Source organism: Anastrepha ludens, chromosome 3 (genome assembly GCF_028408465.1).
Source record: "Anastrepha ludens isolate Willacy chromosome 3, idAnaLude1.1, whole genome shotgun sequence".
Classification (NCBI taxonomy): domain Eukaryota; kingdom Metazoa; phylum Arthropoda; class Insecta; order Diptera; family Tephritidae; genus Anastrepha; species Anastrepha ludens.
The window spans coordinates 70,063,851-70,087,120 of NC_071499.1; the positions used below are offsets into that span (position 1 = coordinate 70,063,851).

Genomic DNA, 23,270 nt, shown 5'->3' on the forward strand with positions numbered 1-23,270 from the left:
CTTTGTTGAGCAATAAAGAAAATATAAAACTTAAAATTATGTCATTACTTCACTTTTTGCATTTTAAATGAATTATGGGTTTTTCGAGAAAGTTCGGGTTGCTGAAACTTAAAAAGTTCAAGTGTAAGCTTTTACAGTCCATAATTTTGTTTATTTTCAACAAGGGGCTTTTGACTAAATGCTAGATTTACTATTAAAATACAAATTTCTCCTCCCTTTATTGACTTTAGATGTTGTACCAAAGAGCTATGATCCACAATCGCATCCGGCTAGTTTGGATCCCAGGATACAGCGGTTTAACTGTGAGAGAAGAGCGGGCGCATTGGCAAGGGAGGCTGCGACCTTGCTATTAATAGGACCCGAACCCTTCCTTGCTAAGTGATGTCACATCTTCCAGGAGAAGCTTAGGAGTGAAGAGCAAAGGCTAAGGGAGTTTAGGTGGCACCAAACTATGGGGCTGCGCCACAAAATGGGGGGTGTAAGAGGTTTATAAAACTCATAACCCTTCCTAAGGATAAACTGAGAATGCTGACGGGCGCTCTCATGGGCCACTGCAGACTGCGTAGTTATCTGCCCATGATCGGCATATGGCTTACTGGCTTTTGTCGTTTCTGCGACCAGTTCCAGGAGACTCCAATGCACCTTACCCTTGAATCTAGTAGGTTGAGACATATCGGTCGATTACAGCCAAAAGAAAGGCACATCGCTCATCACAACCCAGCTCTATCTCAAGTTTAATAAGGGAGCTGGGTCTGGTGGAAGTCCTGTGATGAGTAGAGGATACAAAGGAGCCTAATGTCGAAGTGCAAACCTCAAATCAAATCCAATTTAATCTAATGAATGGTTTGCTTTAAATTTACGTACTTGGGCTATCAGAGGCCTGCAAGCCTAATTTTGCTAATTAGTTGGCCACAGCTGTGAATTACATCTTTATCTATTTCTTTGCTCTCACTCGTTGCGTTTAGTTGATACGAACAAATTAGTGGAAAACCAAATTCCTTGCGGTAGTGAAATGGAAAACAGAATAAATGAGAAAAAAATTACTCGAAGCATTTATGCCGGTATACCTTTAACGTTAATGTATAATCAAGGACTGTACTAATGAAAATAGAGATACTTAGACAGCCGCTATTTACGAACGTATTTGTGAACCAATGGATACCCAAAGGTTTATTCTTAAGAAAATATCAGAAGCATACTTCACAAATTCCATTAGGCGTCTTCAGTGCACTTCAACTAAATAACAATACACACATTCTGCTATGGACACAAATTGAAAACCTGCAAAAAGGTAAAAGTATTATTACAATAGAATCAGTGAAGCGCAAATATGGTAAGGGATAAAATAAAGAATAAATACGGCAATTCTTACATTTTTCGTAGACCTTCAGTACAATAAGAATCACAAGAATGCATATAATGAATAAGAAACAGAAGAAAGTATTGAGCATTGTGCGAAAAACTGTGTAGAAAGTTTGAGAAATTGCAAATAAAAAGTCTAAGATACATGCACGCATACATCTACACGTTAGTTCTCATTTCATATGGCAATACAAGTACAATGACTTGTCATGCAGAGATTTTTTCCAAGACACCAACCACATTTTATGCACACAGGCAGCGGCAGCAATTGACAGTGTAAGCCTTTGAAAGGCACTGACGCGTCAAACACCGAGCAAATACATATGTATATACATACATACCGTATTTGTGCACCCGCATTGATGAAGAAAAATCCAAATTGTGTAGAGCTGAAAAATAAAGCGCCATATGCGCTTTGCAGTGAATCCCTTAAACCATTTAAAACCACAGACAAGAAAAATTGAAAAAATCAAAGCATTACAAATTTTCAATTTAATTTCATCCTTCAATGTATGTGGTTCAACTGCTTATTTCGTGCTTTGTTTTGATTGCATTACATTTGTACTTCACTTACTGTACGTCTCACTCACTCCTTGTTTATTTCTCTCTCTCTTCTTTTACAGATTCTGAATTGGAGGAATTTGAGACGCCCGCACGTTATCGTCCCGACTCCTTAAGTGCCCTCAGTCGTACCACACGTTTCACAGAGGATGAAATCAAACGAATTTATCGCGGTTTTAAGGCTGAGTGTCCGACGGGCGTCGTCAAAGAGGACACATTCAAACTTATCTACTCGCAATTTTTCCCACAGGGAGGTTCGTGCGGTACAGTATATTTTGCTTTACTAACACTTTGCTAATAACAAAGCGCTTACTAATACTTGTTCCAAAAGAAATTGCATTTTTTTTTTCTTTTGTTTATTTTCTTAATAAGTATTGTGGATTGTCTGGCTGGCCGGTTTATTTGTGTGTTCGTTTGTGACCAGATATTCATCAGCAACATAGAAAATTATCTATCTTAGTATTAAATATTAATTTAAGTAGTAAATTAAATGTATCATCTCACTTAGTAGAGAAATTTATAGTGTATGTAGGCGGCCGCCGTGGCCGAATGGGTTGGTGTGTGACTACCATTCGGAATTCAGAGAGAGAACGTTGGTTCGAGTCTCGGTGAAAGATCAAAAAATTAAGAAAACGTTTTTTTCTAATAGCGGTCGCCCCTCGGCAGGCAATGGCAAACCTCCGAGTGTATTTCTGCCATGAAAAAGCTCCTCATAAAAACTATCTGCCGCTCGGAGTCGGCTTGCAACTGTAGGTCCCTCCATTTGTGGAACAACATCAAGACGTACACCACAAATAGGAGGAGGAGCTCGGCCAAACACCCGAAAAGGGCGTACGCGCCAATTATATATATATATATAATGTTAAACACAAATAACTTTTGCAATAATCATTTATTTTGGTCAATTGTTTTTATACATTGAATATACTTTATGGAAACTATGTATGAAATCTGAATTTTTGGAAATCAGACGTTCGCCAAAAATTTCACGCAGCAGGTCCATAGTTTGCCTAGCAGTATGCGCTGTTGCTCCATCTTGTTGAAACCACAAATTAGGATACTGCTCCGCCATTAGCCGCAAAAAGTACTCAATCGATGTTCTGTAAGAAGCTCCTGAAATCGATTCCGGCGTTTCATCCTCATTTCCGAAGAAATATGGACCGATAACTCTAGTAGCCATAACACCGCACCAAACAGTACATTTAGATGGGTGCAACTGATGTTGGTGTGTTGCCCTTGGATTTTCAGAGCTCCGCGATCTACAGTTTCGTACAGTCGTTCTGGAAATGCCCAATTGGCTGGAACGAAAGCGAGTTGAGACAGAGGGATCATCTGCAAATGATCGGTCTGATCTGATCAGGAATTAAAGTGTTGCAGATATTTACGCTGCGTTAAAACAATTGATCGTTGACAAGAATAGAAAAACTCGACGATTTTAACCCGTTGTGTTGTACTGTAGGGTTTCATAAAAAGTTTCCAACAATTCAATTATAACCTACAAAAAGAGAAAAATAAATGTGTCAAAAAATAAAAAAGTTATTTGTGCTTAACATTAATAGGTCTTATTTGGTCCACCCTGTACCTATATTTGGCTATGCAATTGTGTTGTTTTGTGTTCCATACAATGTTTGAAAAAATGTCTGTAAAAATTAAGAAATAAGCTAAGAAGTATTGGCTTTCGTATAAAATACAACATAAACTCTTCACCCGCAGTCGGTGAAAAAGAACTCTGATTGTTAGAGATTCACATCCGAAACGCGAAGGAGGTTGCATTTCTTCCTTGTTAAAAGGACTTCTTGAGAACTCATTCTCTAATATAAAGCCAAGTAAAAAGTTCTGTGCATGTTTTTAGTTTATTTCTATTTATTTATGAGTTTAACAAAGTTATAATTTATTGGAATTTGCGCCATTTTGCTTGATAACATTCGCTCATTTTGAAGACGATTTTATAATTCCGCTATTAAAGTAGTTCTCACTTTTTTTATGAAAAAAAAAAAATGTACCCACTTATTTGCATAAAACTGAGGTTGGTACCATCAAGATAACTTTACAGATTCTTCAAAAGTTCTAAATCGATTGATCTAATGAGTAAAATATATGGCGAATGCGATAAAGCCTCCGATCTGAACTTTCAGTGTCTCTGGCGCCTCGTTAAGAATGTGTGTGGTTTGATGTCGTCTTGCTGAAGCACTATCTTCTGGCCTCTTCTACCGATTGGTCAGTTTCTGACACTAGAGCTTAGAATTCCTTCCCTGATGAAAGCAGCTTTCAGTGGTACCATGGTTTTTAATTTTCTCATCAATTTAATTTTTTAAAAGCCTTTAAATTTTCTAGGGAGAAAATGTAAGCAAAAGTATCCATTGCGTATATTTTATTTCACAGGAGAAAAGTTCAACTAGTTTTTTTACGTTTTTATAAATCAACAAAGAGAAAGAAGTTGAGTCAACAATTGACCATACATATATATCATATATGTAAGCTTGAACAGTTTCCATATGGCCAGCGCCATTACATTTAAAGCATTTCGTGTCTTCTTTGCACTCAGCCCTCTTGTGCTGTGTCGACCCGCAATTAAAACAATGTTGATTTTTACGCTCGCCGTCATTACTACTTTTATCCACTTCTTTACGAGTGCTTGCTATCTGCCGACGTTTATTTGCTTCGCTGTGTTTTGCCAACGGCTCCACCAACTCATATGCTTTGATCAACTCTTTGTAGGATCGAGCACTATATAATGGATACTTTTGTTCGTTGCGCAACTCAACACCATCAGCTATGTACGTTATAATTGACTGCTCATCAACCTTACCTAGTGCTGCTATTTTCCGCATTTGTAACACGTATTCATGGAAGTTTTCTGTTGCTTGTTTTCGACGTTGAATTAATAGCTTATGTACCTCTGCGCTATTTACTGGTTTGTCAAATTCCTCTATCAACGCTTCACACAACGAGTTATAGTTGGAGACTGTAATTGTTTCCAACAACAAAGCTGCAGTGCCCTTCATTTTATTTCGCGCATTGACATACTTCTGTTTTGCTGTCAACTCATAAGCCTCAGCATTCTCGTCAAAATTAGATATCCATTGCCGAATTGGAATAGATACCCCGTCAAAATTAGGTACGACTTTTGCGAATGCATCAATAGTGACATTACCTTTACTGGCATCGTTTTGGTTCATTTTCTCGATAAATGATTTAAAGAAAATTTCCATTTTATCTTCCATTTTGGGTAACCCGTGACTTTTCTCGCTGATCTGCTGCTGTTTGTGTGTAGTAACTCGGCTGTTCGTTGCTTCACCTTCTCTGCCTGCTTCGACTGCGTTTCGTTCAGCTGGATGTTCTGCCTTTGCGTTTTCTTTTGCGTTTTTTTCTGCTGCTTGCTGCTTATTGGAGGTTTTTGCTATGTTCTGCGTTTCTCTGCTGCTTGACGGCTTTCTGATTTCTTTGCCCGAGCGTAGCATTCCGATTTAGAATGCAAAAAATTTTATGCGATCGGTTGAGCCCCATGTAAGCTTGAACAGTTTTTATTATTCCAAAAAATAGTAATTGAATATGAAGAAAAATGTATTCAAAGTTCATTTAAAAAATGATCGGAAAAAAATGACTACTGCTACTGCTGAGGTTACGCTGACGACTAACTCTTTCCTTCTTCGTACTGGGGTGTTACATACGATTCAGGGCTAGCTGCCATCTTACATATATATAAATATATATATCTTTATCATATATTTTTCCCAAAATAATACATCAGGAAATTTCAAGAATATTTAGGGAATCATTTTTATAGGACAATATTTTAATATATCTGTCCTGTCGAAAAGTAAAAAATATATATTTTTTTTGAATAGCTGAATATATCATCTCTCTTTTTTATATTTGCATTAATATCACAGACAGAGTATAATTATTTAAAACCATTTTTTCCAAACTTCCTTTAAAGATTTAAAGACCTTAAAATTAAATAAATTTAATTGTTGAGAAAATGAAAAATTGAGTACGCCTGATAAAATGTTTAGTTTTACGTGTATATGAAACTTTTCTTGGAACAATTTTTATTGTCACAAGGAGTAATCCCTTCAAGGCATATTTTGTAAATATTTTAAGCTTAAATGTGGTATATTTCATAGAGTGATGGAATACTGAGTCCGAATTTTTTTGTAAAGAGTACTAAGGTCGTCTTATCTGGGCTCGCATTCAGTCCCACATTTTTTGTAGATTTATTTGAATATCCCGTCGAATAATGGACTGATCGAGGTATCGGCATCTCCCTGAAATGATGACTGTAAGCTAGTTTTCAAAGGCTATATTTCAGATCAGCGCCACACATTTGTTGTTCTAGTTAGCACAAAGAAACGGAGGGGAACACCTATTTGAAGTATGCGTCTAATTAATAACTGATTGAGGTTTAGAAGAAGCCAGACTGCAATGTATGGTAAGGTTTACACCGATTAAGTCTCTTTAGCCAGAACAAGAAGTTTCCGAAGCGATGTTCTTGAAGGCTCTTAGTATGCCAGGGAAGACACTGTCAAGATTTTTTGTGACATTTGTTGGTAATTTTATGTTTCTTTCCTTAAGGGGTAACACCACTGTAGAAATTTCAAAAAATTGTTTTTTTTTATAAGCTTAAAAAATTCTTTGAACCTTTTAAAATACAGAACAAAAAGTTTTATACGTTACCGAAGTTTATTTCATAAATATTTTAAGCTTTTAACCAAGCGTTAGTGACTGCTACCTAACGACTTCTCCAAATTTCCATACTTTAAACGCGTTTTTCTCAAAACACGTTTTCTGAAATTGGCACGCAGCATAACTCAAACAATTTTTAATATTTTTAATCAGGTTTTTCACTACGTCTGTATAATAACCTTCTTAAGAGAAGAGCGTAGGGGTTTTTCGATAGATGAATTTAAACTATTGTTATAATTATTTAAATGCCGTTCTTTTAGTCCAAAATAGAGTTTTTTCCTTCAAATGCTTGCTAATTCCACAAAAATAAATATTTTTTAAATCCCCTACGTGTTTCTCTAGCTATTTTTATCTAGATTAAGAAAAAAAATGTTTCTTTGTTCCAGATTAAAATTTGTACCCTCTGTGTTGCGTGCCGCGGAGCTCCTTCAAGAGAAACCACATTACAAAAATGTCTCCAATGCCGTCATTTTGTAAAATTTATCGATCAAACTTTGTAGTTTTGTATTTTAGTATATAAGTAATAACTTCCCAAATCAGAGTGATTCCTTTCCCTTTCCTTCTGTACAAAAAAATTCTTTAAAAGTCGTGTTTATTTTACGCGTGTACAGTGGTGTTACCCCTTAAAACATGATTCAAATAGCTTTTCAAGCATTGAAGCATTGAAAAGTTTTTGAGGTACACTCCTGCTTTCCAAGTTTTCGGTACACAATTATACCTCAGAAAACACTTGAAGTTGATCCTCTTCTTCAATTTCAAAGTCAAATACAATCGTAGGCCGTGATAACGGCCTTGCCTTTTCTAATACAGTAGTATCCACACAGCATCCACAGTATTGATACAGCACGAAAAGTAGGTTTCTACCAGCACCATGGGCGTCTCCTTATTATATTCGGTCCATTCAAAGTATTTTCGGTTCCGTGAAGAGGTTGTCGAAGACTTAGTAAAATGAGTCTAAATCGGACGTCTTACCGTGATCTACCACAGAGTTTCTGGCAGGAAGTTTTTGATTCTCCTAATTTTCTTTAGCTTTTGCTTGACATTTTGTAGATTAGTGTCTCTTTTGTATCCCTTGTATTGCCAGATAATCATAAAATGTAAGAAAATTACAATAAAAAAATAATACTAATGTTAAGTTTTACAGTCATTCAAAAATTTTACTATGCATACAAAAGTTCACTTATTTTTATTTTTGTAAACAAGATATAATTAGCATCGTAAACCTTAAAATCTTTTTAAAATTTTTCTTAACTATCCACTTAAAAGGTTAACTTTAAATCCAGTAAAATGCTTATATAATGTGAATGTAAGATATATGTATACGGCAATGAAATCCTGTATTCTGACATCTCGCTTATGTTCTTCTGCCGGCATGAGCAGGAAAAAGAGCACGTCTATGGGTAAAATCCGCCAAACAGTCGATTCATGAATGCCATGAATGCCTAAATATTGACAATGCCGACCTCTCGATGTTGTAGGTTGTTCAGTAACAGTTTGTGCTACAGCAGCAACATTCTCAACGGAACGTCCAGTTTTTGGTCTGCCAAGTGAACATAGCATTCACACAAATACGCAAATTCTTTTAAAACTATTATTGTTTCAAGTACTTTTAGGAGAGAATCAATTCAATGTTATAGGCCTAACAGAAAATGTTAAGTTAAAATTCACTGTAGAATTAGAAATGTAAACATATTTTAAAAGGTATAGTTACCGGCACATCCAAAGCTATAACTATGCAAACAAAAGAGGTTCTTTTCAGTAAGTTTTTTGTGGTAGATTTTTAATGCAGAAAATAATTTTTTATTTAATTAACGTTAGGTTGCCAATAAAAACAAATACCTTACCGCAATTAAGTTCTTGGTGGAAATAGGCAATAAAAAAAAAGGTTTAAAAATAAAATTGTAAAGCATGTCTCAAAATAAAACAATTGTTGTAAAGATACGTTAATAACTTAAGCCAGAAAATATAATTTGTTCGTAAGCAGCTGATAGCTAAACGTTTTCCCATTACCATAATTGCACATACATACTGTAAAATAATGGGAAATAGTCAGAAGCAACCGAGATTTTGGTACTGACCAAGAAATAATGCGTGTTGCCGCAAACTAAATCATAACTACCTCAACCAACTAATTTCATATTTCCAAGAAAACAACCGTAATCTTAGTAGAAGACGCCACAACAGCAACGACAACTAAGCGATTTAGTAAACTTAAGAAAGTTCAAAGCAAAGCGCCAGTGGAGTGAAGATGACAACTCGGCCAATGACAGCATGAAATGTAAATTACAAATGCATACAGCCAACCCATTCTTGGGAGCAAAGTAGCTAGACAAAGTTGCTTTAATCTTAGCGAAATGGCTAAATTTAGCAATGCAAAGCCGCAACGAAGGGCACTTTGTGGCTGACGAGTTGAGGGTGTATATATGTATGTACACACACACACTTACAGGTGAGGACAGGGAAATATGGGCAGTTCTAAAAATTAGTAGAAAAGTATTTATATTGTCAGTCTGAGCTAGAAAATTGGGGGATCAAATCGAAATAGCCGTTATTTTACAAGACTGAGATACATAGAAGTTGAGGCATCGAGTCCAAGATACAAAATCCGTCTGGGCTTCAAGTGTGCCTAAGTTGAGGAGCGATAACCACTTGGGCGATTTTGGCCGAGTTTAATCAAGCCTGCCAGTCGTTTCTTTCCCATGTGAACCGGCGCCAACTGAACACATCAAGTGAAGCCAAGTCCTTCCCGATCTGATCTCTTCAACTCAAAGGATGAAGAAAGCTGAACTTGCTGGGGCTCTCCAAACCGAACATTTAGCTCTCACTGGACACCTAATGTGACACTAGACTTGTGGACCATTGGTGATCTTCAGGGTGAGAGCTCCGCATAACGATGTCTGTAAAATTTCTCGAAATGAGAAAAGTGAAATGTAATTCATTCAACACTTCCCGAGCCAATATCACGCACTTCGTGGAATGCGCTTTAGACTTCTTTAAAGACCTGGTCAGCCTCGGCTCAGTTGCACTGGGAGAGCTAATCCTATTCGCTAAAAGACGAACATGGTTTAATTAAATGTACGGTTAAGACTGAGGAAGTCTTTTGTGAGCATTGCAATACGTCTCTCTGGCCAACGAGTAGACTCTTTCCAAAAGCACTCCATCTAATCAATTCTAAACTTAATAGTTACGTGGCAAATATGGATTTTGTGATAATCTAACCACATATAATGTCATAAATAAACAAATAATTGAATAAATAAATAAATAAAATTATATTTCTGCTGAAAAAAGCATCAAATCTATCACTTGTTAGACGCCCACATTTCAGTGCGCGCAACTGTATCTATGTATGTATGTGTATATTTAGGTCACTCAATGCAAATTGTCACATCCAGTGAAAGTTAAAGTCTTGGTTATTCTTGTGCATTCATTTTCTTTTCATAAATTTGTGTTTGCATAAAGTTATGAGCAATCTTGAAAAACCTATTTAGGCTATTCAACCTTTTGAACTTCTTAAGTTGTTAGCAACTTAAACACAGACAGATAGCTATCAAGGGAAGACACAATCGAAAGAAAAAAATAAAGTAAACTAAAAGTCTTAACGAGGATAGGTAATATTACAATTTTTGTATATAAAGAGTTTGAAAGCTTCTTTGTATATGCATTGAAAATTGCAACAGCAATGAAAATTGCACTAGCAAACAGGGAAATTACTTATTAAATTTAAAGCTTATAAAATTTATAAAAATAAAATTAGCCCATTTAATTATAAAACCATATTACCTTTCTAAGAGGTTGCGTTTCACAGTGGCATGGGTTCGTAAATTTAGCAGATTATTTGAAAAATATATATTTTTGTGTACATTATGGTGATCCTTAAAAACCAAACTAAAGATTTTTTCAGTCTCACCCCCCAGTCGGTAATACCACAATAAGAGACATCACGTACAAACATTGGTTTCGATTAGAGACGCTTAAGGCATTTCGCACAGGAGTCAAAGTTAAGATTTCTTTATGAACACTGGAAGTTACTTTACATATATGGCACGTCCTTCTCTTCTTAATTGGCGATATAACCGCTTACGCGATTTTGACCGAGTTTAACAAAGCGCGCCAGTATTTCTTTTGTCGTGCCAACTGGCGCCAGTTGGACACATCAAGTGAAGCCAAGTCCTTCTCCACCTGATCTTTCCAACGCAGAGGAGGTCTTCCTCTTCCTCTGCTACCACCAACTGGTACCGCATGAAATACTTTCAAAGCCGGAGCGTTTGTATCCATTCGGACGACATGACCCAGCCAACGTAGCCGCTGCATCTTTATTCGCTGCGCTTTGTCTATGTCGTCGTAAAGCTCATACAGCTCATCGTTTCATCGTCTGCGATATTCGCCATGCCAACGTACAAAGGTCCAAAAATCTTACGCAGAATCTTTCTCTTAAATACTTCAAGCGTCGCTTCATCGGATGTTGTCATCGTCCAAGCTTCTGGGCCATACCTTAGGACGGGCATGATGAGAGCCTTGTAGAGTGTTAGTTTTGTTCGTCGAGAGGGGACTTTACTACTCATTTGACTACTTAGTCCAAAGTAACACTTGTTGGCAAGAGAAATTCTACGTTGGATTTCCAGGCTGACATTGTTATTGGTATTAGTGCCGGTTCCTAACTACACGAAGTCTTTTACAACCTCGAAATTATAACTATCAACAGTGGCGTGGGTGCCGATACTCGAGTGCGCTGACTGTTTGTTTGAAGACAGGGTGTACTTCGTTTTATCCTCGTTCACCACCAAACCCATTCGCTTTTCCTCTTTATCCAGTTTGGAGAAGGCAGAACTAACAGCGCGGTTGTTAAGGTCGATGATGTCAATATCATCGGCATATGCCAAAGCTTACATTCTGCGGGTCGTACGATGCTCTCTAAGGTTAAAGAAGTCACACGACAACGAATCACCCTGTCTGAAACCTCGCTTGGTATCAAACGGCTCGGAGAGGTCCTTCCCAATTTTGACGGCGCTGCTGGTGTTAGCAACGTCATTTTGCATAGCCGTATTAGTTTTCCGGGGATATCAAATTCACACATCGCGGCATACAAGTAACTTCTTTCTGTACTGTCGAATGCAGCTTTGAAAGCGTCAAAAAGATGGTGTGTGTCGATTCTCCTTTCATGGGTATTTTCCAAGATTTGGCGTATTGTGAATATTTGGTCGATGGTAGACTTTCCAGGTCTGAAGCCACACTGATAAGGTCCAATCAGTTAGTTGACGGTGGTCTTCGGCCTTTCACACATTACGATCGCTAGAACCTTATAGGCGATATTAGGAAGACTAATCCCGCGGTAATTGGCACAGATTGCAGGATCGCCCTTCTTATGGATTGGGCAGAGCACACTTAAATTCCAATCGGCAGGCATGCTTAATCCGACCATTTTTTGCATAGGAGCTGATGCATCCACCTTACCAGCTCCTCGCCGCCATGTTTGAATAGCTCAGCCGGCAGCCCGTCAGCACCCGCGGCTTTGTTGTTCTTTAGCCGCGTTATCGCTATTCGTACCTCGTCATGGTCGGGTAGCGGAACGACAATTCCGTCGTCAACGATTGGGGTATTGGGATCTTCACATTCTCTGTGACATGCGCAGCTGTCACTATTTAACAGATTCGAGAAGTGTTCCCTCGACAATTTAAGATTGCTCTGTACGTCAGTCACCAGATCGCTGTCTTTGTTCTTACAGGAAAACGCCCCGGTCTTAAAACCTTCTGTAAGCCGCCGAACTTTCTGGTAGAATTCTCGGGCGTTGTTCCTGTTGGCCAGCATCTCAAGCTCCTCGCACCCACGTATTTCGGCCCCTAATTTTTGCTTTCGGATAATACGTCTCTCTTCCTTTTTTAGCTCTCTGTAGCGATCCCACATGGCTCGCGTTGCGCCCGATCGCAGCGTGGCTCTATAGACGGCACCCTTTCTGGATTTCGCCGATTTCTTCTTCGGCGGCGGCACGTAGAGAAGGAGAAATGTTCGTCCATTGCTCGTGCATGCCGAATTGTGGGGCAGTGCTCTCTGAGAGCAGGAGTGAGAGTCGAGTGGCGAATCTTCTGGCTGTCTGTTGTGATTGCAGCTTTTCGATGTCGAACATTCTTTGCGATGTACGTTTTTTGCTGCACAGAGGCGTGTGCGCAATTTGACTGCAACGAGGTAGTGATTCGAGTCGATGTTGGGTCCTCGGATCGTACGTACATCTAATACACTAGAAGCGTGTCTTCCATCTTCCATTTTCGAAAAGCACGAAACCAGATGACATTACGTCCACTATAAAGACTTTGTCCAACAAATTTATGTAGCCAACCGATTCGTACGTCCAGAAATTTAGTACGTGAGTGTTTTGTTATGGTAACTTAACGCTCAAACAATAGTCTTTATTTACTACCTGACATTCTGGCAAAATGCGTTGTACTCCATAAAAAGAGTCGGCATCGCTTTTTTTTGACTGAAGATAACGTACATTTTTTTAGTCTTGGTTCATTCAGAGCTCTGCACTCTGCCGCCTTGTATCTAGATTTCGTGCCATTCTCATAATCCCACGATTTGTTCTCAGTAAGAATGCATTCAATGAATGTTTGGTAGGATTCAGTCTTAGAAAATCATGACTTTGCCGATATTCCTTGCATGAAATTCAGGTCCTTTGGGAGCAATATGGCGCAAATCCAAATCATTAACTAAAATATCCTGATCATGAGCTATGCTTAAGCTCTCTGCGAGCTTTCTGATGGTGCATTTGCGGTTATATATCAACAATGTTTTCATTTTATTGATGCTTTCATCAGTTTTCGATATCACGGCCGGTCACTACGTGTGTTAACCCCGTTGGTTTCACGATCATAGCATACATGTCACTCCTAGACAACTGTTTTCTATAGAGTATCATTACCGAAACAGTTTCCCAACATTTCTGAGGTTTTCATACCAAAATTTAGTACGACCTATTGCAAATCCGTTTTTTGAAACTATAAATTATCGAAATCACGTACTTAGGTGGATTTATCATTTTGCAAACGAAATATTTTCCTACAAATTTTACTCTTTCTCCAATTTTACTCAAACTTTCTAGATTTAGCCACACAGTTTCTTGCTAAGGGAGCTGATGTGTCAAGAGCGAACGAGTAACTTCTTTACTGATCATGCCTTTATTATTGAATTATGCAACATTACTCGTATATTTTTATCATAGCTCCAATTTTATTTTTAGATGCTAAGTCAAATGCACATTTTTTCCAGGGACTGATGCGTATTACATATTGAGAACTGGAGAAGTGGAGGTATATAAATATGTGTGCTCACAATTTATTTGATATTTATTTACTTACATTCACATACATATGTATGTATGGTACAAAGATCTACACAATTTACCCGTCAGTGCGCCCAAATGTATGTCAGGTAATAAATTCTACTTAAAAGAAGTGATGATGTGCCTAGTATTTTTCCCGTTATCACTCCATCAAACCCCCTCCACCTCTCTCTCTCTCTCCTTTTCCATAGCATGCTTTTTACATGCTTCTCTTCGCTTTAATAAGCACTTTTGTACGAAATTTCATTTCCATTCATTGCCGCTGGCAGCCAACGCGCCTTCGAAATGCTCTCCATTGAGGCGAGGCGAGCCGTTGCCAAGTGCAAGTAAATAAGTCTGCTAAGGTCAAAGCTTACATGTGCATACCCAAATAATAGTATGTACATATAATTACTTGCTTTTTTTGTTTGTTTGCTGGTTTAGGTGCAAACACCTCGAACATGTTGAACAAGAAAATAATGTTAACAAACAAGCAAATAACAAACGCGACTGGCGACTGGGCAAATGTAAGTGAGGAAGTGTGTAACTGTGTTGATAGCACACGAAAAAATTCTATCTACTTAAGCGACAGAAAGGTTGCTTGTTACCCCTCTAAAATACGTATATATGAACATTTCCAAATATATGAAAGTGGTTTCCAAAAAAACAGTCGCCACGCATCGGCAAGCAAAATTTATAGCAAACTTAATAGATTACCCATTGCTAAATACATGTGCATGTAGTGCACTGTATGCACACTTATGCATATACTCATATCAATACATAAATACATTATATCAAGTACGACACAGAGAATATTAAAGGTGAGTTTCAAAGAAAACAGAAATAGCAGCTTCAAATAGTTATATCACAGAGGCTGCCAAGTTTTAACACATTATTTGTTTCTTATTTAATTGGAATACTTTTTTATGAAAACGTAGTTTCTTCTCCTACAAAAGCCACATAAATCCAAGTTTCAAACTCTGCACAAGATAAGAAAAAATTCCTCCTCAAAAATCCAGCAAAATTTCACGCTTTTTAATAAGAATACAGGTATCCCTCGTATAACGCGATAGTTACGTTCCAGAAGAATTGCGCGTTATGTAATTCCGCGTTATCTAAAACATAGTTTTCATATAAATTTGGAGGTTATGTTCCAATAGGTTTTTTTTAATAAAATACATACAAAATAACAGATGCACATATATTTCAACTCAATACTAAAGTTCAGACTTTCTTATACAATTAAAAACACAAAACAAAAAATTTAAAAACAAACTAAAACAAATTAAAGGTTTATTAAAAATTTATTGTTATTCTTCAAACTTCATATGGTAATTAATCTGTTTCACTGTCTTCAAAGATCTTTGCACGTGGGCGTTTTGGGGGAGCAATAGCTTCATCAGAAGATATTTCTTCAACATAGTTTTCGCTATTGGATAAGAAACTAGTTGTGGGACCTTGTGGTTCTTCTACTGGTTTTATAATTACAAAATCTGTTATCAGTTTTTGGTGGGTGGTTTTTTTAAGCTCCTTTTCTGGTATACTCACACATGTTGTGAAGGCAAAAAAGGGTAATTCCCGGTTTACATTAAAAATATATTACATATTATATGTATGTGGTACGCAAATTAGTGTTATCAGATTTTATAAATATGTATTTTCCCCTTCGCGTTATATAAGCCTAAATTTCGCGATGTACTGAAACCTAATTTTTCCAAATCGCGTTATATCGAAACCGCGTTGTATAAGACCGCGTTATACAAGGGATACCTGTATTTAGAAAACTTCCGGGCATGCAGTTTTGTAGCCAGTTGAGTTATCGTAAAAAAAGTCGAAGTTTCAAATGGCTAAAGGATCACCTTGATTTTTGAGAACTGTTTCTTCTTCTTCTTCTTCTGCTTCTCTTCTTTATTCATTCTATGATTAAAAATAATTTTACAGACTAGTTTTGAACAAATTTACTTAAACCAGAGAGAATAAAATATTATTAAATCAAAGCCCAGTAAAAGAAGAGCGTATCCGCAAATAAAGGCGCTTTTTTGGTATGACCTTGAGCTCTTCAAACGATACAAGACTTTATCTGCTCAATCATAAGTCTTTTTAGTTTTATGAACAGCGAACAGAAGCAGGAGATCAAAAAATTACGAACAATCAACGTCGTGTTAGCTGCACTATATTTCATATTTTTCATCTCCAATGATGCATAATTTTAAGATAATATTCCTTACGGACTGCACGACCTTCTAATGGTGTATATATAAATATACGAGGTGTGCTCAACAAATAAATGGATTTTAATTTTTTTCAAAAAATATTTATTTATTCATCAATTTATATTTCATGTTCTTCAAAGTAGTCACTCTAAGATTTAATACACTTGTGCCAGCGTTGTTTTCCAACCCACGAAGCAGTTCTGCTATGCAGTTTTTGGCATGTCTTTGAGCTCCCTCAGCGATTTGGTTTTTATCTCTTCAATCGTCGCAAAATGCCGTCCTTTCATGGGTCTCTTCAATCTTGGGAATAGGAAAAAGTCATAGTTGACCCTCTGCCTGGTGAATACGGGGGCAGAGGCATGACAACGGTGTTGTTTTTGCCCAAATAATCTCTCACAAGCAAAGATGAGTGAATAGCTGCATTATCATGATACAAAAGCCATGCATTTTTTTCCACAATTCTGGACGTTTCTTTCGTATTGCTTCACGGAAACGGTGCATAACTTCACTCTATAATACTCATTATTTACCGCACGAACTTGGTAAGAACTCCTGATGCACTATACCATGGTAATCACAGAAAACAGTGAGCAAAACCTTGAAATTTGATCGAACTTGGTGAGCTTTTTTTGGTCTTGGCTCTCCTGGAGTGTTCAGTTGGGACGATTGGGCTTTGGTTTCGGTATCATAAGGTTATACCCATGATTGCTCACCAGTTATGACCCATTTAAGCAAATCTGGGTCATCGTTAACGCGACGTTGTTTTTGATCACAATTCAGCAATTTTGTTTCAAAATTTCCAAAAAGATTGCATGCGATGATCCAACCGATATTCGAATATGCCAAAATCCTCAGCAACTTCTCTAGTTGTAATTCAACGATTCTTCAGAACAATTTTCTTCACTTTCTCAACATGTTCATTGGTGGTTGATGTGCTGGGGGGTTCAGAGCAAGCGTCGTCATTCACATCTTCTCGACTTTCTGTGAAAAGCTTGTGCCACTTGACTCAGAGTACTCTCACCGTATGCCACTGTCAATATTTCAAGAGGCTTTGGGCACTTAATTCCATTTTTTACACAAAATTTGATGCAACTTCTTTGATCCATTTTTTTCGATAGCAGAAAATCACGGAATCCGCAAAACACTTGCGTAATTTATGGCTCTCACAAGCAAACTAAATATACTATATTGCTGAAACAGCGAGCATATCTCCGAGACGAGTAAAATTGCTTGTCTGTTGGTATACTGCAGTTGACTTACTGACCAATTGTGGACCATTTTGCTACACATTTAGCAAGTAACGCCTTCGGTCCTGTACATTTTTCAGTGTCGAATCAGAGAGGTAAAAGTAAAAAATCTGTCTTCTCACACATGGCGACCGTTGTGTGCTGACGAAAGTTTCCATACATCAAGTTGTTGCTTCAAGTCGGGTTACACGATATGCATCATTTTCAAATATTATAGAAAGAAATTAAGAAATTTTAATAAAAATTTATAAATTACAAATACTAAATAATAAATTGAAATATAAATCAAGAAATAAATTTTAAAATAATAAATTGAAACCATAAGAACTTAAAATTGTTTTGGTCACTCCAAGCCCTGAACCACCTGAGTGGTGGCTATTACTACAGCTGCAGCTGTGCGACATGGCCACAATTGGTTGGATTCTGGTTCGCAACTTTTTCAAAAGCAATGCTTCGAGTGATAATTAATACTTCCCAAGTTATTGCTTTGTAAAGTTCACCAGTAAATAGAAAAGAGAAGGAATGTGAACTAGTCATGCCGCTAACACACGAAAAGTAAACCATTCTGGTACTAAAGGATTTCCCCACTCAATAATATTTGTCGTTCATTTACCTAAATATTTATGTCACATATTATATATCTGAAAGCAATACAACTAACATCTTGGGCTTATTTTGTATTATCACAGCCTTTGAAAGCCTAGAAAAAATGTCAGCAAATATTTGCTTGTCATCAAATCGATTGCCTATTAATAAATACACTTTGAAAAAAGAATTACATGTATCAATATACAGATGTACACAAAAAAGTTATACTCACGTAATTATAAGTATATAATTTAAATGTAATATCTGCACAAGTGCTTAGCGTTCAGTCATCTGTTCACATTTCAACCCAAAGGCTCTCCGATGTTTTCATAAAAAGCCATATTAAAATTGATCTGTTTACTTGGTATAATATAATTGAACTTTTTTCGGTTTTATTGCTATTCCTTATGTATTAGTATATTTACTTTTTACTGTAGCTTCTTTCTGTTGCTAATATCTCAATTTCATCAGCCCAATGCCATCAGTACCAAATGTATATGGCTTCGGGTTTTCTTTGACGGTTGCGATAGTTACTAAATATAAGCAGGGGAAGGGTCGTGTTGTACTTGACGAATAATGGAAATTTGAATAAATATTATATAACGAAAAAATCGTTGACAAATAGGAATGAGTAATTTTCTGTTTTATTCATAATTTTTTAAGCCAAACACTCCTTTGAAAATATCTTTAAACATGAACTTCTGATCATCCCTATGGTTTTTAGTTTGGCTGCAATTTTGTACAAGTTTTAGTGCCGATTAAAATGCAAAGCAATTTCTTAAATTATTCTATCGCATGATTCAATATTAAAGGTTTGCTCAGCAAGCAGCTTTCTCATTTCTTCTTGACAAATCGGGTCCCTTAGCAAGACACTGGGTTATGTTAGGTTAGGTAGTCGGTCTGTACGACCAACTCACTTAGACCTTACAGGCCCGTTGGGATATCACTGTGCTGCACAGAAATCTCATTTACTTTCCTTCGTGGAACCATTTTGTGGCTTTTATGAAGCGCAGGATTGTCAGCATTTTTAGCAAACGTGGAAGAAAAGTAAAGAAAAAATATCTCGTTTTCAAAAGGGTGTACAAACACTTGCTTGGCATACCCTTAACCAACACAATATGGAAAACATTCTGACGTACTACAGCTTAAGTCATAATATCATAGATCATCTTTTTGGGGCAATGAACGTAAAAGATGGACGTTTTGACAATTTGAGCGCCTTTCAAATACAGGTTGGGAAAATACTTACTAGGTTAGTTTAAAAATACATAAGTTACCAACAAGAGCTCATTTAGCAATATGTAATTAATCACAACCTCCGGATGACAGATGGTTTTTATGAGGAGTTTTTTCATGCAGAAATACACTCGGAGGTGTACCATCGCTTGTCGAGAAGCCATCGCTATTACAAACAACATTTTCTATCATTTGATATTTCATGCCAGGATAGTTTGTCAAGTAGTTGGGAATGTAAGAATAATCGCGGCTAGGGAGTCAAAACTTCAAACTTGCATAGGCATAGCATAGTAAAGCAAGGCGTGGGTATGTTCACAGCTTGTTTTTAGTCCACTAAATTTATGATGAGTTCGCTTCTCCTTTGAAAGGCTTTCATTAGGGTCGTAATGCTTAGGTAAAGTAATAGCATAATATTGGCGAAACTTCCTAACTTCGTGACCAGTTTTCAATTTAAATATTATTTCTCAGAAAACATCAATCTGGGTTTAACTTAATAATCTTTTTGTGCCATATTATTCCTGGTAGTTTCCGTTTGTACCATTTATGATTTAAGTAAAAACAAAACATTTTTGCCCTTCTTAAATACGACCTTTTATAAGGGAGTGTCAGAACTCTAATGTCACAAGTGAGTAATAATTGAATTATGATTCAATCCAAACTCCATGTTTTTGACATTTGAATAATTAAATGGAATTATCAAGAATCGGAAGTGTTTACTTATGTTTCAATAGAAAATTAATTGAAATTAAAAATAATGATTATCAAATTTGATAATAGTAAAACCGCCGACTAAAAAAATATTTCATAAGACTACATCCTTTGAAATGAGGCCCTTACAAAACTGTTCTACAAAATTAAACTTATTTTGCACTCATGAAAAAATCGCTATGTGTGCGCGATAGTTAAATGTAAAATCCAAAATCTTGGAAAATTAAATATTTCAATATCCTTGAAGAAGAGTTTGAGAGAAATTTAAAAAATGCGTCCGTCCACAATTATTTTTTCCCAAAATTTCAAAAATTTCTTTGTATATTTCATCTTTAAAACTTGCATAGAAGCATAAAAAAAATATATGAAAAAAAATATAAAAATGTTCTTGAATATTTTATTTATCAATATTCCTCAAAAATTTCTTAAAAGCATAAGAAGAGATGAAGCAAATTTTTTATCCTTCTTGCGAAATTTGAAAAATGTTTCTGAAATTAGTTGCTCTCAATACCCTTGCAAATTTTCACTAGAATATATGTACATAAAAGTAGTTTGAAACAAGTATAAAAATGTTTTTCATCCACAAATATATTTTTTGAAAAATTTTAAAAAGTTCTCGAAAATTTTATCATTGAATGATCGTTGGAAATTTCCACAAAATCATATGAGGACTATAAATTTAATTTAAAAATGCTTTTCGTGAACAAATGATTCTTTTTGAAAAATTTTAAAAATGCCATGAAAAATTGTATATATCAGTAACCAGTAATTTTCAAAAAATCATTAGAGAATATGAAGGAATTATAAAAATATTTTACGTCCATAAATATCCTTTTTGAAAAACTACATAAAATTCCTTCAAAGTTGACCTTCATTATCCTTCAAAACTTTCATAAAAGTATTGAAAGAAATTTAAAAATATTTTTTATCCATAATTTTATCAAAATATCAAAATATTAACCTCGCAGTTTACTCGATTATAAAATTTGATTATTTCGGGTTTCCTTTCGCAACCGCTGTCATCATTACTATGGGCATCATAATCACCAGTAACATTCCATTCATTACTTTTATAGATCAATTATTTTTGCATGACTTGATGGCTTTTCTTAGTTTTGCATACTTGAAATTACCCGATTTAAGTAAAATATACAACCTTTTGGCTCTTATATAAAAAAACTTGAACAGTTAATTTTCACAAGCTTCGCTAGTCGTTTGAGACAAATCTTTCAAACTCATTCAGCATAGACAAGAATATGAAGTTATCTCCTGGTATCAGATACGGAGCGCCAGCTGAACTTCTCAACTAAGCTTCTTGAGCCTGCTAAAAGTCCTATCGATGGGTGATTTGTGTACGGGGTATCTCCTATTGGGCAAAGTGGGGCGCTTTTTGGCATTTGGTTGTCATAATTGTTCAAATTATATACGAGTACACGAATAAAGAATTAAAATTTGACCGTAGAAGAGCAGTTTTTTCTACCAATCCTCCCAAATGCACGGCAAAACTTTCCTGACGGGCAAACTTGACTTTACTATCAATTTGGCAAGCCGTTTTCTACTCGTTTTTACTTGGAGTTGTTGTAAGAGACCGACTTTTCGGCGCATCTGCTTCAAGAATGAGTCAATTTTATTAGAGTTTTTGTGACATCCATTCATCGAGCTTCTCTATGTACGCATTCTTATTCAAATGGTTACAAACGGGTTTTTGACCAACGTTTTGCTACAGTGCAACGAAAGGTCTGACTCAGAAATTTCCATTATTTTAACGTAATTTTCAAAAATTGCCTTCCAGAGCGTGGTGTTCCTTTAATATTACAAAAAAAAATCGATGACCCCAAAATTGCGAACTGGAAAATATAGGCCTTTGATTTAATTTACTATGTCAAACTTCCTCAAAACCAAATTATGGACTTACGATATGCAAAAACTAAAGTTTCTCGATTAGTCAAACAAGCACCAACAACTCCCCCACGGACTAAGAAGAAAGTAATGAAAGCCAGCAAAACAAATATATTTAATTTACTTGCATATGTGATTTTTTATGGCACTACAAAGTAAGACAAATGAATCCACGTTCAGGCGCATAAAAACATGCGAACATAAAGTACTTATTTTCCCATTTAGACAAGCAAAAAATCTACAGGAATGTAGCAGCCAACAGCAGGGAGTGCTAACAAAGCGCCCATCAGGAGTGTTGTGGAGTTAAAATTTTTAAATAAAAGTGAATGTACGAGTCAACCTTAATTGACTTTCTCCTTTTTGCTTACCATGTCAATCTGAGTGTGATGTGCGAGAAGGGTAGGTGAGGGTACGTAATGCTGTTAAAGCAAACAAAAAATAAGCAGGAATACTTATAAGTATTTACACAAAAACCCATTTTCATAGAAACGCTTGAAATACGAAAAATTCAAACCGAAGGCAAAGCATTTACAGCAAAATCAATTTGAAAAGCAACTCACTCGCATATCGTGGTTAAAAACAGAATAGAAACAACCCAAAAAAAGCTGAGCAAAACTGTAAGCCAAATAGAAGATGCAAAAATATCTGAAAAATTCAAAAGTCTGCGTGTAAAAAGTGGCGATATTTTTGCTCTATTCCTGGAATATACACATTTCAAATGTTGTTATTTCAAACCAAAAAGGGAAGCGATAGTCTGCTGCCTCCAAATGAGAAAAACCAAACATAGCATTTTTGGGTTTCTGTTGCCTTTTATAGAGAAAAGCTTGCATGTCTGACTGTCTATTGGCTTAGTTAGAAATCGTTATGTCTGACTTGCTTCTCTTATTTAACATACAACAAGTGCAGTTACTTCATTATTTTCGTGTAGTTACGGCTCCAGAAAGCAGCATCATCAGCAATTCTACGACGACAGTCGACTTTGGGGAGAAGTGTTGGAAAATAACTGACAGGAAAATCTAACTTTTTTGCTAAACATATATATCTGCATATAAATAGAAGGATGTAGTAAGGATTTCGATTAGGAAAAGGGGCGAGTTGCTCACAGTTCACTAAAGTAATTAGATTTTACATTTCGCAGTTTTTACTCAATACATATGATTTGGGGCTACCAGCGACTTCTAACTCGACTCTTGACTTCTAATCAGAGTCATGCAAGTGTACATAGTGCGTAACCTAAGAACTATGGAAAAATATATATTATACCTATATATATATATATATTACGATAGCAATTTGAGCGCCTAACACTTGAACAGCATTGGGAAATGTTGCAATCTTAGTGCAGTTTTTTTTTGTAAAGTGTCTTCAGAGACCGATATATTACACAAATCCAGAAGATAGAAATAATTAAAGCCCTTAAATCATATATTATCCGAGCCGCTCGTGAGTTGG

At 36.3% G+C, this 23,270-nt stretch overlaps 1 protein-coding gene across 1 annotated transcript in view; it reads left to right on the top strand.

The window, feature by feature from the left end:
- LOC128858187 (uncharacterized) overlaps positions 1–23,270 on the top strand; it is a 135,290-nt gene that overhangs the window by 74,549 nt on the left and 37,471 nt on the right. Inside the window, 1 exon segment of the mRNA XM_054094239.1 lies at positions 1,986–2,177. Coding sequence (XP_053950214.1) covers positions 1,986–2,177 — 192 coding nt within the window.